Source organism: Dasypus novemcinctus, chromosome 1, assembly GCF_030445035.2.
Source record: "Dasypus novemcinctus isolate mDasNov1 chromosome 1, mDasNov1.1.hap2, whole genome shotgun sequence".
Classification (NCBI taxonomy): Eukaryota; Metazoa; Chordata; class Mammalia; order Cingulata; family Dasypodidae; genus Dasypus; species Dasypus novemcinctus.
The window spans coordinates 24,436,352-24,451,325 of record NC_080673.1 but is presented as its reverse complement, the minus strand read 5'-3'; the positions used below and the strand labels follow the sequence as shown (position 1 = coordinate 24,451,325).

Below are 14,974 nucleotides of genomic sequence, written 5' to 3'. Positions count from 1 at the left end.
TTCAGTAATGCAGAAATACAGAAGAGAAAACATGGGAAGACTGGAAATGTTTATTGTAACAGCACTAAAGAAATATCAAGAAAGAAAAAAGAAGTGATATAAACATGGAGATAACAAATGTTTAAATTGGAATACCAACATGCATTAATTCAAATGGGATTAAGTTTGAGATACTTGTCAACATTTCTACACATTCCGATTTGGTTCCTTATGAAAACCAGAGATATCAGTAACTTTACCCATCACCACTGCAAGCTGCAACATTTTAAACTACGTCCAGTGGTTTTTATCTTGGTACTTGGTGGACTGCCTGAGTAAAAGAAATCCTTTAATTCCCTTAAATATTTTACGTTATTTTAAGATAAGTAGTCTAGTCTTTGTCAATGAACTAAGAAGACAAGATAAGGAGATATTAATTTGTTAACCTTTTTTCTGTTTGTCATGTTCTATTTTTGGGTGTTTGACTGAGAATGTATACTGCTTAATGACTTCAGAATTAGGAAGTTATCCATGAATTATGGTTTTGGCTATAATTGTATTCTGAAAGATTAGAACTTGTTTAAGTAAACTTGCCCAAGATCACAAAATCCCCAACTGGCACAGTGATTTTAACCTCTTCTATGGCCGGTACATGTCCATGTCTGTGTTCAGGTTCTAGTAGTAAAAGGAGGCATCGATAGCATTCAATTTTTTCCTTCATAGCTATATTCATTTGGAATATTTTGTGTAGTTTAAGTAGTATATATCTGCCTGTCAAGGGACATGTCTCTCTTATTCACTATTGTTTACTTACTGTCAAGTGCATGTTACCTGATGCTACTGGATTTCCAATAAATACTTATTAAGTACATAAATGAATGAAAAAGTATTATGTCAAATTAAAAAAATGAAGAGAAAGTATTTGATATACTATCCCCATGAGAGTAAACCCTACCAAGATCCAAAGGTTTTGTTATTTCTACATGGTTGTACACATTTGTTTTCTTTCTTGCCATTTTTGGAGTTTAATTATCTATGTATTTATATTAAGTTAATAATAAATCATATTAAATAATGAAATATTAAATGTGTTAATCATAGTACAATTAAAATATTCTAAATATTAAGCTTTTCTCCCTTTTTATTAGAAATTAATTTTTGCTCTTATCATTTCATAGACCATACTGTGTTTTTCTCATTATTAAAATTAATTTTTAAAAATGATAATATGACCATTTCTATTCTTTTTATTAATCGTGCTCTTCTTTAACATTGTCCACAGAGCAAAGCATAGCTTTGGTATTGTTCTAAGTGTATGTAATTTTAAATTATACGATATATAAAAACCTACCATTTATATGGTTGTTTGCATGCATTAAATTTTGAATGTACATTTTAATAGTCATGGGAGAGTTTTTATTGAAACCATTATCTAGAAATTTTGGAGTTCATAAAGCTTATGTAAACAACTAGATACTGTAATAAATGTTTTTGCCATGTTATTCTTATTTGGAAATTTGGTTAAAAATTAAGGCAAAGAATGTGAAAGTATCCCGAGCTGGGGCCGCTGGCCTCCCCCAGGCCTGGCTTCCCTCCAGGGCTCTAGTGCTCACCACACGCATTGCCACAAAGCTCTGCACTGACTGATGGCCTTTAGGAGGGCCAGTTTAATTGACTTTAGTTCTCGTTCAAAAGAAAGTGCATTCACTTCTTCTATGATTCCTCTCTACTTGCCACTTAGTAATGAAAAGTAAAGTCAACCCCTCCGGTTAGTCTGTTCCTTCTTCTTTGTATATTTGGATCTACTTCCAAAATCATTTATATATCAGTTTCCTGAGAAATGTTCAGAGCTGATTACCACTTTCATTTTTTTTCTGTGTACATATAAAGTCTTTGTTTACGTTGCAATAAACTTGCCATGTTTGTATGTGGTTTGCGCTGATTACCTTGAAGTCTGTAATGAATCAGCACCATCACTATCAAAACAAATTTATTATAGGTGTAATAGTGCATGAAGCTCCCTGCTCTCTGAATTGTGTCCATTGCTTTAACTAGAGAAGAAACTGCTTTTTCTTTATTTTTATAAATCATTGACTTTTGTGTTCATTTCTTATGGAGCTTAAGGTTACTGGCATAACATCAATGGATTTTATATCTACTTTCAGTTTCTAACATATTTATTTCTATCCATTCCATATACTAATTGATGAAGTAATTTGATATAGCAGAAGAAAGTTTACACAGATGACAAAAAATCTTTAAAAATTAAAAAAACTGAAATTTCATTTGTCCTTCTATATAAATGTATTTGAAGCAATATAATTAACCGATTATGGCAGATTCATCATGCAGAATTGCCATTAGGATTAATGCAATTTAACTGGAAAAATATGGAAACAAAGACCATTCAGGTCATTGATAAGCTGTCTAGGATCATGCTGAGCAGTGCCAATATATTTCTGAATATCATAAATTCATAGAAAATTTATTTTCTAAGCAACTCAACAGCTGTTGTATTTACTAAGTGAGAATACAGCGAACACTATTAATGTGTTCTACACAATACCAGTAATATAGCATTATTAGATAAATAAAATAATATATGGATAACGTAATCATTTGTAGACATGTACTAGTGAAATTAATCCTAAAATTGATCCTCTATGCATTTTATCCATGAAAAAGTTATACTTTTTGTATCAGATAAAATATTTAAACACCTGATTTTTACTAATAAACTCTATTAAAAATTAAACTTTGAAGTGATCTGTTGTATATCTATTAAAAGAAAAAGAGAGTTTTATGTACAGGGAAATATCCATTACCTAGTTCTTCTAATAACTGAGGAAATGTACAAATGTTTTGTTTTGCTTCCATTAATTCTTGTTTTCTTCATTGTTAGTACTATTATTTTTAAAAGCAGAAAAGCTATCTACTCAAATTAAACAGAACCTATTTAATTAACAATCTTTATTCTAGCATGGTTTCTGATAGGAAATAAGAATGTAATTTTTTTCGTTAACTGACTTACTAAAAGGAACTTTTTTCTTCATGTGTTCTGCCATCTTTCTTCATCTACCTTATTCTTCCTCTCTTCCAGTGTGAGTTATGAATTAGGAACAGTTCATTACCTGCTGCTCTATGCAAGTGAGGATAGGTTGGCTTGCAGAGACTCTGATCATTTCAGTTTTGTCACTAGTTCAGTGTTGCTTATTCCTTTATCAAGCTGTACATGAGTTTTAGATATGGCTTTACATTTGCTTGATTCAAAACAGTTTTGTCCACCTGGAAGTGTTGTCATATTTATGGAGAATTCTGTTTTGCAGGGTATATATTAAACAGTGGAACAAGAGGGTAGATATATAGCTAGTAAGATTGGGCTAGACATCCCTCTGACTAATTGTGTTACCAGAGCCACTGCCGAACACCCCTCACAATCTCTCTGTTTAAAATACATGTTAAAATGGGGTATTCTTGAAAATATATGTTAAAATGGGGTATTCATTACATTAAATATTTTCTATTAATTCCCATAATTCTGTTCTTCAGAAGAATCAATTTTGTAGAGAAAATCTGGATTTATGAGTCATATTCAATGAGCCCCTACTGACCAGTATAATTAAAAATTGCAACCTGAATCCCCGACCCTGTACTCTCATACTTCTTATCTGGGTTCACTTTATATTTTACCACAGACTGTATTACTTTATCCTTTTTTATGATGTAATTATTTTCATTTATCGTTCTTTTTCTGTCTCTCCACCAGTAGAGTATAAGCTTCAGAAGAACAAGGCTTTTTGTTGATTTTGCTCAATGATGCATCCCAAGCATACCTAGCCTAGACTTGATACTGAATATTTGTTGAAGGAATGAATGAATCCTATTTTTTGATTAGAGAAAAAGAAGCAAATGTAGTACTAAGTCCTAACAAAACCTGTATTTTAAAGTCTTTTTTTTTTCTTTCTTTTAATCCTGTTCACCCTTATGCAACTGCTTTGAAGACCATCTCTGTTGATGCATTGATAAATCAGGAAACAAAATTCTTCAACCAACAATGCCAGCAGTTTCATGCAGTTAGGTTGTATTTGCATGGAACAATTGTATTCCCTGACATTAGTTCTGAACAGAATAATTCCATGAATATTAAATTTTATGTTGAAAGATAGTTTTATAAGATGTGATTTTTTCATGATTTTAGGATTATAGATATTTTTGCTCTCTAGCTTTAAATATCTAATAAACAGCTAACCCTCTTAAGACCTCAGAGTTAGTATTAGTTTCTGCAAAAAAAAAAAAGGCAAGAATTTTTTTTTGGAAATGGTCTTGTAATTTTTTAAACAATTTATAGTTAAATTTAGGTTCTGTTGTTTGCAGAGGATCTTCAGGGCCAAAATGTAAATCTGTAAATATATAGTTCCATAAAGTTTCATAGGCCAATAATCTGACCTAATATTTGAATTTAGTTGTTAAGGAAAGTAATTGAGTTCCTTCGGGTTATAGGAGGTGAGCGGAGTGAGTTGAGGTGAAAGGGCTTATCCAAACAAAATTATATTATCTGGAAAAAGAGAAAGCCAGTGCTGATTCTATAATACATGGCTTTCTACATATAATTACACTGATTATGGGTAGATTCATAATCAAGACAGAAATATAATCCCATATTAGCATATTTTCCTTTCAGTAAGAGATATATAACCTAAAATAATGCTATGTGTGTTGGTAGAATTTGAGTCCAACTTCTCTTTAAATAAAATAATGGTTTTGTAGATGAACTGTGAACAATTTTTATGCCTATGGTTCCGAGCAAATTATACGTTGCTTATGCTACCTGGACCATATTTTTTTATTATGAACTCTAGGTATTTTTTTTATTCTATTTACTAAAGAATCATTACTTGCATTTTTTCTTTTTTTTTAATGAAAGGTAGTTAACATCTGTTGAACCTGATTCATGTGGCTGTACTGTTCTATAGATTTTTTTACTTTTCTCTCTCTAGCAGAATAATACATGCTTTGTTCATGTGCAGTATAGATATCACTTATATACACTCATGAGAAATGCTCTCATTTGATGTATTTTTTATATTAACATGTCAACCTTATAGCACTGAGAATGCATAATAATATTTCCATACAAATTGTTTTTTATCTAGGAATGGCATATGTACTCACATATTTCTTCTCCTGCAGATTGAAAGACATGACAACTGTGCCTATGATTATCTAGAAGTTCGGGATGGAACCAGTGAAATTAGCCCTTTGATAGGTCGTTTCTGTGGTTATGATAAACCTGATGATATCAAATCTACCTCCAATGCCCTGTGGATGAAGTTTGCTTCTGATGGAACTGTTAACAAGGCAGGGTTTGCTGCTAATTTTTTCAAAGGTACATATAAAATAATGTATAAGTGTGAGCTTTCCTTTGTCAGGGATTAAATGTCGATTTAGGTTTGAGTTAGGAGAAAACCAGAGTAAAATTGCATTGAAAGTTGAAGTATATACTTTTTATATGGATATTTAAAAAGGTTTTGGTAAAATACTGGAATTTGGAACTTTGTAGCACATGGTAGGAACATTAGAATACTCCACCGTCTTTTATTTTTTTAATGAAATAGTCAAAATAGCAAAATCCAGAAAGGAATTTAAAGACAGAAAATATTTGTAATACATATATTCAACAAGACATTCATAAACAAAAAGTGGTTTACTGATGTGTAGTCCATCAGTTTTTTTCCACGTGGCAGCATTTCTAAATGATCCCTTGCAGAATAGTGTTCTCTACCACTGGAAATAGTTGATGGCCTTCTTAGCAGAAGATTCTGATGCCTAAAATATACGTTTTTTTCTGACAGAATTATTACTGATTATCACCTGTAATTTTGAATCACATAACTAAATTTTAGTTTATTTTCATACTCCATATTTAGTATATATTGCTGAGGTAAAAGGAAAGTTATTTTAGTGCAAAGAGAAACAATATATTAATATATGCTTTTAGAACATTCATAGGCACTTATGTTGTCAATGGAGAAAAAAAATTCTGTGGAAAGAGACAACCAAATTTTCTCTACAATGATTTGTTTTTGGAAAAACAGTATATTCAGACTTTCAGTATATTCAAAACTTTAGAATCATGGATGTTTAGACATTTTTTTTAATTAAAGAGAAAAAGCATACGTAAAATACCCTGAAAATTACTTGGTATTTACCATATGAATTGAAAGGCAGAGTTCCTTGATACTAATTTGCATTAAATGCATTCATTAAAATAGACATTTACAAGTTTTACACATTATGTATGTGTAAATATAGATGAAACATGCCATCAAGATTCTTTTTTGTGATATTCATATACTTGGTGATGAAGACCTCCTAATGTTTTGTAGATGCACATTTTTGTCAGGAGATGCATCTTACCATTTACCTCTTATTAAGTTATTCTTGAAGATTGAGATTATGGAATACACCATCACATACATTAAAAGATAGTTTACATTTTTCATATATATATCATATACATTTTTCATGTTTCTATATACAGTTAAAATAGGATATATATTTATAAAAATGTCCAATTATTATGTTTTTGAATCCAAATGTACATATAAGAAATAATAAAATTAAATAGGTACCATCAGTTCTGAGTTTTACTTCTTTTTAGCTTTTATTCACCACTATTAATATTAGCATTTTTTAAAAGGATTTTTTTCAGGAAATATCTAGCAAACTATACTATGAAATCAACAAGTAAACCTATGGTTTTTCTGTTTTTCTGTTTCATTCTGAAACTCCTAAATTTTAACAATCCCTATTTGACCTTGAATTAAGAAAAAAACACATTATATCTACAATAAGGCAATCCTCAGTTAGCTAAGTGGTAGGTTTCTAGTCTTTCTCTTAGGTTTTTTACAATTCTTAGACTGCAGCAACACAAATTCTTGTATGCCATCCACAAAGGGCTTATCAATTGCTGTTTCACCTTTGTTCAGTTTCATTCACAGCCATTAACTTCATGTTTTCTAAAAATGTTACAATCCAGTATATAGAAACAAAATTTTCTGGCTGTTCTGTAACTGTTGCCATCTTTGTTAGAGGAAGACGAGTGTGCCAAACCTGACCGTGGAGGCTGCGAGCAGCGTTGTCTCAACACTTTGGGCAGCTATCAGTGCACGTGTGAGCCAGGCTATGAGCTGGGACCTGACAAAAGGAGTTGTGAAGGTGTGACTTGACTTGCTCACATTGTTACCTGCCTGGAAATTCCCTTCCCCATTTTTTTCTTTCTTTCCCATATTCTCATGCTCTTTTCTGCTCTCTTTTCTTCCCTTTACTCTACAATGACTTTTTTCCTCATCTAGTAAAACTCAAGTCATAGTCTCAACGAATGGCAAACCTGGCCTGTATCCTTGTTATGGAAACAGTCCTTTCCTCTTTCTGTTTATATATGTGACACATACATATGTATATATGTACATATCTACACGTTTATGCACATGTCAATCAATGTATCTATTAAAGTGAGCTGTCCTAATTTGCCTTAATTTGCATCATCTTTTATCTCCAGTATTGAGCACAATCAGGCATAAAGCAGGAGCTATGTGTTTTATTAAGAAATGATGAACTAAACAAAGACATTCTGTTATGTATACCTATATTTCTTCTTTAATTCTAAGATGAAACTGTCTTGTAAAATGTTGTGTTACCATGCTCTATGACTATTTCTTCCAAATTTAGAGTTGGCTTTTTTCAGCTCCTATCACCCCCATATTACAGGCGCCAACCCTCAAATTAAAGACAAAACAAGTTAACTGATCTTACTGTCTCTAGTCTATTTCTCCTTTATTCCTCTATTAAAATTTCTTCCTAATTCATCTTCATAGAACTTGTTACAATTTAACCTTATTTGTGTATTTATATTTACTAGCTTACTCTTAGTGTCTCCCACCAAAGCATAAGCTTCTTGAAACTAAGTACCTTGTTTTCTGCTATGTATGTAGCAGAGGATGTAATATATGGCAAAAGTGGCAGAATTATTTGCTTAATAAGTAAGTCCCCCATGCTTGCAGACCTATTTAAAAATCAGGGATGCTCTAAATCTATTTAAAAGTTTGAACTCGGCTCTTGGAACTTCACAAGTTTACATCCTACCTATTAAACTTAATCTTCTCCCTATACTAGAATAAAATTAACATAATTAAGAAACAAAATGCAGTGCTTAAAAAAAGAGGACTTAATATACCAGGCAATTATTAATTAAGAAGGCCATTATTTCTGTGTGGCACTAGAAATATGTATTTTGCTTCAAAATAATTTAACAAAGAGTGAAAGTGAGATACTGTTTTTATAAATTTATAAATGTATTAGCAATGCATATAAACACACAGACACATATATGTATACACACACACACAAAGGCAATTCAAGTAAAAATACTAAGGTAACTCTTGACCCCCTAGGAGTACACCCCCTAGGAGTGTACAATACATTGTCTTTGTACTTTATTTGCTTTTGGATACCCTCATTTTGCTAATTCCATCATAATTTAGAATCTCCAATATGGAAGAAAGAAAACAAATAGTACCTCTTCTAAGTGGTTCACATTTAAAAGGTAAAAAGATTAAACCCTGTTGTTAGAATGAGGTTTTTGGAATAATTAATATATTACCATAGTTTATCTTGCCTGCTAGCTCAGGTGATAGAGTTGGTTGCCTTTGAAAGAAGAATTTCAAGATAAAAACAATTGATTTTAGTTTTGTCACATCAGATTTTATAGTGCTTTAAAAATATCTTCATTAATTCTCACAACAGTCCATATCCATTTAAAATATAAGAAAACCATGCGCTGCTTTCTTTTTATTGCTTGCCCAGCTTGAAACCGATCTGAAAGGTGGTAGTACAGTCATAATTGCTGGGCTCCAAGGCTACAAAATAATCCTTCAAAAGTGAGATTGACTTTTATTTTAGTTGAAGTAGAGAATAAGAAATGATGAAAGACAACACAGAGATTTCAACTTCTTGCATTTTCAGACCTGGAACATGGTTGAAATTTAATCCTGAGATGTTTAAGCATCATAAGAAAGGCATTTAGAAGGGGTGATTTAATTAATAAGGGAAAACCTTTTCTTTTTCCTTCCTTCTAGCTGCTTGTGGAGGACTCCTTACCAAACTTAACGGCACCATAACCACTCCAGGCTGGCCCAAGGAGTATCCTCCTAACAAAAACTGTGTGTGGCAAGTGGTTGCCCCAACTCAGTACAGAATTTCTATGAAGTTTGAGTTTTTTGAATTGGAAGGCAATGAAGTAAGTAAAAATATAATTTGTCCTATATCATGTTTTGGGAATCTCTGAAGGCAAACTAAAACAAGGAATTTAGGAATGTATTTCAGCATTAAAACAGGGTAGATGTTTTCTTTACTGTTCATTTCTATAACTGCTTATGAATTTTGTTGGGATTGGAAGATATTTCATACTGTTTCTGAAAGATTGGAAATTACCCAGAAGCAGTTTTTCTCACCATACTTAATAAACACAACATTCTTGATTTATTAAGGAACTCTGAAATATTTACGGTCAGCATCCTATCCCATAGAATTTCTTGAAAATGTAAACTGGAATCCACTGGTTAAGTCATAACAAAAATATCCATTTGGGGCAACTTGGCATATTTTACTTGTGGAAATAGGTTTATTTACATTATATAAGTAGTTTTTCATTTTGAATGTATTCATGGTTCATAAAGAACAATTTTAAACCTCAATAAAAGGTGCATTTACTTGAAGCTATTTTTTGTTAATGACATATAACTTACTGTGGTAAATGTAGAGTCTTCTGTCAGGTGACATGGCCATGGTTAAAGGAAACATATTTTGAAAATGCCTATGTGTTAGGCACACACCCCTATTGATAAAGAATGGCAGACTTTGAAATGAGAACATTTAGAAATATGCCCTTACTATGACTGACCAATATTGGTTTAATTCCAGAGAAAACATTAAAAATGTTTGTTTTGTTTTAGCTTTCCTTCTTTTCTTTTTTCTAACTCCTCCATCCTTTCTCCCAACACCTTATTTGTATTTATTTTAACATGAACATGTTTCAGAATTTTCAAATGTTAAATTAACTCAGATTATTTTTGTTAATGTAATTGTATGGAACATTTATGAAGAAGTGAGAGAATAGACTGTGATATATCTGTACCCTGGGAGCAACAATTCTTCATATTTGTGGGCTCTATGCCATAATTTTCCCCTTGCATATGTATCTTTCCTTTTTATTTTTACCTCTTTCATTTTCATCTTCAACAACGCTCATTTCTTTTTTCTCATAATTCTTCCTTCCATACCCAAAACATTTTCTACCTATAGCACCTCTCTCAGTCTCTTACTAGTGACTTTGAAGTAAAAAAAAAAGTGGCTGGATTTTGAGTTTCCTTAAAATCAAGTAAAGACTGAAATCTTACAAATTTATATTTGTCAGACAGTAGTAGAATCTTGGAGCTCATTAGTCTTTTGAGATAGTCTTTATATCACATATAAGTTTAATGATGGAAAAAGGCTGCATTTTATATTTTATATACTTTCTACTCGTGAAATACCATTCCTTTAATAATTATCTCAAATTTGGGGGAGAGATTGAAGTGAATAAAATAATTACTGTAGTATTTTGTAGAAAAGCTTTCATGTTAGGTAGATGTTTTGAAAATGACAACTTCCCTACCAATTCTGTAATTTGAAATGAAATTAGTGTTGAAAAATGTCTTCTATATTCAGTTTTTGCTAAAGCTATAAGTGGGGGTAGGTATGATATTGTCGTTCACTTATTCATAGATGTTGCTAAGAAGGCTAGGATATTGTGTTCAGGAAAACCGAGGCTAGGTGTTTTTACATAAATAAGGGTTGTGTTCCAAAAGGATTATACTTGTGGTAGTGGTTCTCATCCATTTCACCCATATGTGATAGTTATCACATATCCCAGGACTCTTTAATTTATAATGGTATTACTGTGCACAAGGTTGTCACAGAATTTTCTCTATTTTCATAGTTTTATAACTTAGCTGGTTAAAATAAACTTTTAAAAAATGAGAAAATCTTGACATGTAGAAAACATGGGTAAGTTTAAAATTTCACTATTTTATTCATTATATTGTTATTCAAAAAAAAAAAAAAGGGTCAATGGCAGGCAACATTAGCCTTGGATATATTCTCCTGTACTCACTCAAAACAAAAATTGCAGTTGTAATAAAGTAAATAGAAAAGTTATTTCATTATTCCTAGCAAAATGTTGCTTATTTATCTCCTAATTAATATAATGAGAACAAGTAATTTAAGGTGACAAATTGCAAAGTATAGATCATGCCTCAGGGTACAATTATACGCATTGTTAAACTTTGCTAATTACACATTTATGTGGTAACATCAATCATGTAAGATGTGTTCTCTAGAACGTGCTCTACAGGAAATTGGAAAAGTGTATTATGGAAACATCTGTTAGTGACCATAAAATTGCATAAAAGTATTTGGCATTCACTTAACTTCTTCCATTTTTGTGGTGTTAGTACATTAAATATAAAAGGAATGAATTTATGCCATTTTAGTCCAAACTCTTGCCTCCATCCCTTGAAATACCATTGCCATTTGTTTTCATTGCAGCACTTCTACAGAGTAACTTCATAGTACCTAGGAATTCAAAGAAATAAGAAATATTAATTTTTTAAAATAAGTTTGAAAGGTTAGAGGATCCTTTTTATTATCTACTGTTTGTCCTGATTACAAATGGGGCCATCCTGATTAGAATATAGTTTTTCTGGGAGAGAGTATTAGACTAAGCCAAACTCCATGCTGTGAATTCCCATACTTTCCCCTATTTTGGACAAGTTATATAAACATCTCTCATCTCTACAATGGAAAGGGTTGCTTCTATTGCTTACACTTGCTTCACAGAGTAATTACACCAATTTCATGTAGTTGTTGTGAGCATTACTTCACTGCTGCTTTTCTCATGGCCAGCACCAGCTCCTCAACAACATCTATCTCTGTTCTACTTATCTCTTTGTATAAATATATGCAAACACATATACATTTGTATATACATTTCTTGGAGATACTCAGAGCAAAATTCTTCCCTAATCAGTTTTCCATACCTTGTACCCATATTTGAATTATTTTCTCAATTTTTTTTTTTTTTTTTTTTGCTTTACCTATCAGTTCCAGTTTGACTGCCACAGAAATAAAGAGGGATGAACATGATAAATATTTAGAAAAATAAATGTCGGCCATTGATATTTTCAAATCTGGTGACTTTATTAATTATTCCTTTTGTAGGTTTGCAAATACGATTATGTGGAGATCTGGAGTGGCATTTCCTCTGAATCTAAACTGCATGGAAAATTCTGTGGTATCGAAGTGCCTGATGTGATCACATCCCAGTTCAACAATATGAGAATCGAATTCAAATCAGACAATACTGTTTCCAAGAAGGGCTTCAAAGCCCATTTCTTCTCAGGTATGAATATTCACGTGCTTTATATGTATCTTACAGATTTCCAAGGGTTGGCTTAAAGTATATTTTTATCTATTTTCCACAGTATTCTATACATGTAACTCGGAGATATATAGAGTGCATCAACATGTATCCGACGTTTAACAAATTTTTACTTAAAATTAGTATATTAATAATAGGGATACCAATGAAAAGTAGCTCCTAAACACTTAGATTTTGTACAAGATTTAATAAAATATTATCAAGTCAGGTAAAAATAACACAAAAATAATTATATTTTCATTCAGTGACTTCACTTTTTGTAACTAGGTGGGAGTACTGATATCCAACTTGCAGGAAGTGACAGATTTTTCAAAATAATTTATCTTTGCTTTAGGAACATGTGGCCTTATTTTAGAAACATATTTTTCATTCTTCTTGTTATTTAGCAAAATATCTCTCTTTATCTGCCTTTTATTGTTATAGTTTCATTCTTACTATTTGATTGATATTAAAACCAAAGTGCTTTGATAAGAGACCCAGAAATAAGGAAATTATAATTTTATTACAGACACTATGTTAAGTGATATACTTAATGGTTGGTACATTTATGTATAGATTTTAATGTTTAGTTTAACCACCTTGAAGTATAATTTCTGCGTTAGACTGAAATTTGATAAAAACATTTTAAAATTTTAAGAGAATATTGAGAAACAGCATTACTTTCTCAACTTCAGAACCACTGCTTTATTATAAAACAACTCTGAAACTTCAAAGATATATAAAATTCTTATAAACCTTAGTATAACAATATATTCTGCTTTTCAAACTGGAAAGCAATTTAAAGCAACTGCATTCCAATTATATTTTATTATTAGGTAATTTGGATTGATTTCATTCAAAGTCCATTTATTCCAGTTCCCATGTGTTTAAAATTAATGAGATTTACAGTGCCCAGGGTGCATTTGGAATTTTCAGTATAATTAAATTAATGGTTCATGTGCTCCATTGAGGTCCAAGTCATCCACAAAGCACATTCAAAATACAATGGGTCTTGGCCCCTTGTTCTCCTTCCCTTCCTTTTCCCTGAATTTCAGCTTATTTAATTACTTTTTGAAAATTCTTCTTAAGCATCCATTTAAGATTTATCTCATTCAAAGCAACACTTTAATATTCCATTTTATAAAACGTAGACTTTCTCAGACTTCACTATTTTTATAAATATCATATGTTTTCTAACTTTTAGGTGATCTACTAGTGAGCTAGAAATAAGACTATATAGAAACACCTGAATATAGATTTTAAAAATTGAAATTATGAAGTTAATAAGCATAACCACACTACCAAAACATCAGAATCCTTTTTACTTTAGTCATAAACTTCATTTAATAAATATAAAAAATGGTTTGTGCTATGTGCACCATATACCAAGTATGATTAAATTTAATGCTACCCAGAAAATTTAAGTGAAAATCAATTTCTGATATATTAAGTAATTCAAAATTTTCTATATAAGCTATACGGTTTATTTATTTTGTGTCTTTAGACTTATAATATTGAAATATAAGGCATGCCTCTGTAATTCTTATACTACATTATTGAAGTACATACAGAAAGGATGTTATTCCCAAACACATGGGAGTATATAGTCTTTATTCCTATGTCTGTTTGGCAGTGTCTCTTGGTGTAATTAACTGTGTATGTTGGTGAGTCCCTGAAACTATAAAAGCTAATTGCATGTTTTTTGTGTGTGTGTGTGAAAGTTGACTTTCTCTCTTTAGAACTATCCTCTTGCTGAATGCTGCTGGCCATAATATTGTCATCAAATTACATTTTATAATCAAATTTGAAACACTATATAGTCAATATGTGTATAAAAGAGTATATACACATAGCCAATGAATATTCATATTCAATGCAATAAGCTCAATACCAGCATAGTTAACCTCATATGATTTATTTTAAATGAGTGCAGGTTCCAGATAATTATAAAAGCACAAACTCTATAGAAACAGCTATAATATATACATATTATTTGAAAGATGGTTTAAAATTATCCCCTAGCAACAGTCGAATATAATTTAACAAAATACAAATGGCATTATAGCTTAAAGTTCTGTGGTTTAATAAGCAGCAAATTAAAGAAAAATTTCAGAAACAGGCTTTGAATATTAAAGCATGTTATCTATTGAAAGAATGTATTTTTTCCTTCCTTAAGGGAAAGAATGTTTATTATGTTCATTAAAATTAGAACAAAAGTTTGTTGAAATTTCTAGAAAAGAAACATTGAACTTTAATAACAGTAGATGATGAGGTCAGACTTTATCATGAGAAGATGAAAATTAAACCGTAAATAGCCAGAAAATACAGCTTTTCACTTATAGAGAATTTATTACAATTGAAAAAATATAGCAGAAATCTCAAAAGGTTTTTTGTTAAAAGTAATATTCATGGACAAGTCATCTTAGGAAATAGTTTCTTTTTGTTTGTTTTCAGTATTCATCAAAGCTTTTAAAAATG

At 31.0% G+C, this 14,974-nt stretch overlaps 1 protein-coding gene across 1 annotated transcript in view; it reads left to right on the top strand.

Annotated features, from left to right (window-relative positions):
• Positions 1 to 14,974, top strand: part of TLL1 (tolloid like 1) — a 207,398-nt gene that overhangs the window by 154,135 nt on the left and 38,289 nt on the right. Inside the window, exons 13-16 of the mRNA XM_058274933.2 lie at positions 5,170 to 5,365; positions 7,072 to 7,197; positions 9,117 to 9,277; positions 12,298 to 12,478. Of these exons, the coding sequence (XP_058130916.1) occupies positions 5,170 to 5,365; positions 7,072 to 7,197; positions 9,117 to 9,277; positions 12,298 to 12,478 (664 nt within the window). The remainder of the gene's footprint in view (positions 1 to 5,169; positions 5,366 to 7,071; positions 7,198 to 9,116; positions 9,278 to 12,297; positions 12,479 to 14,974) is intronic.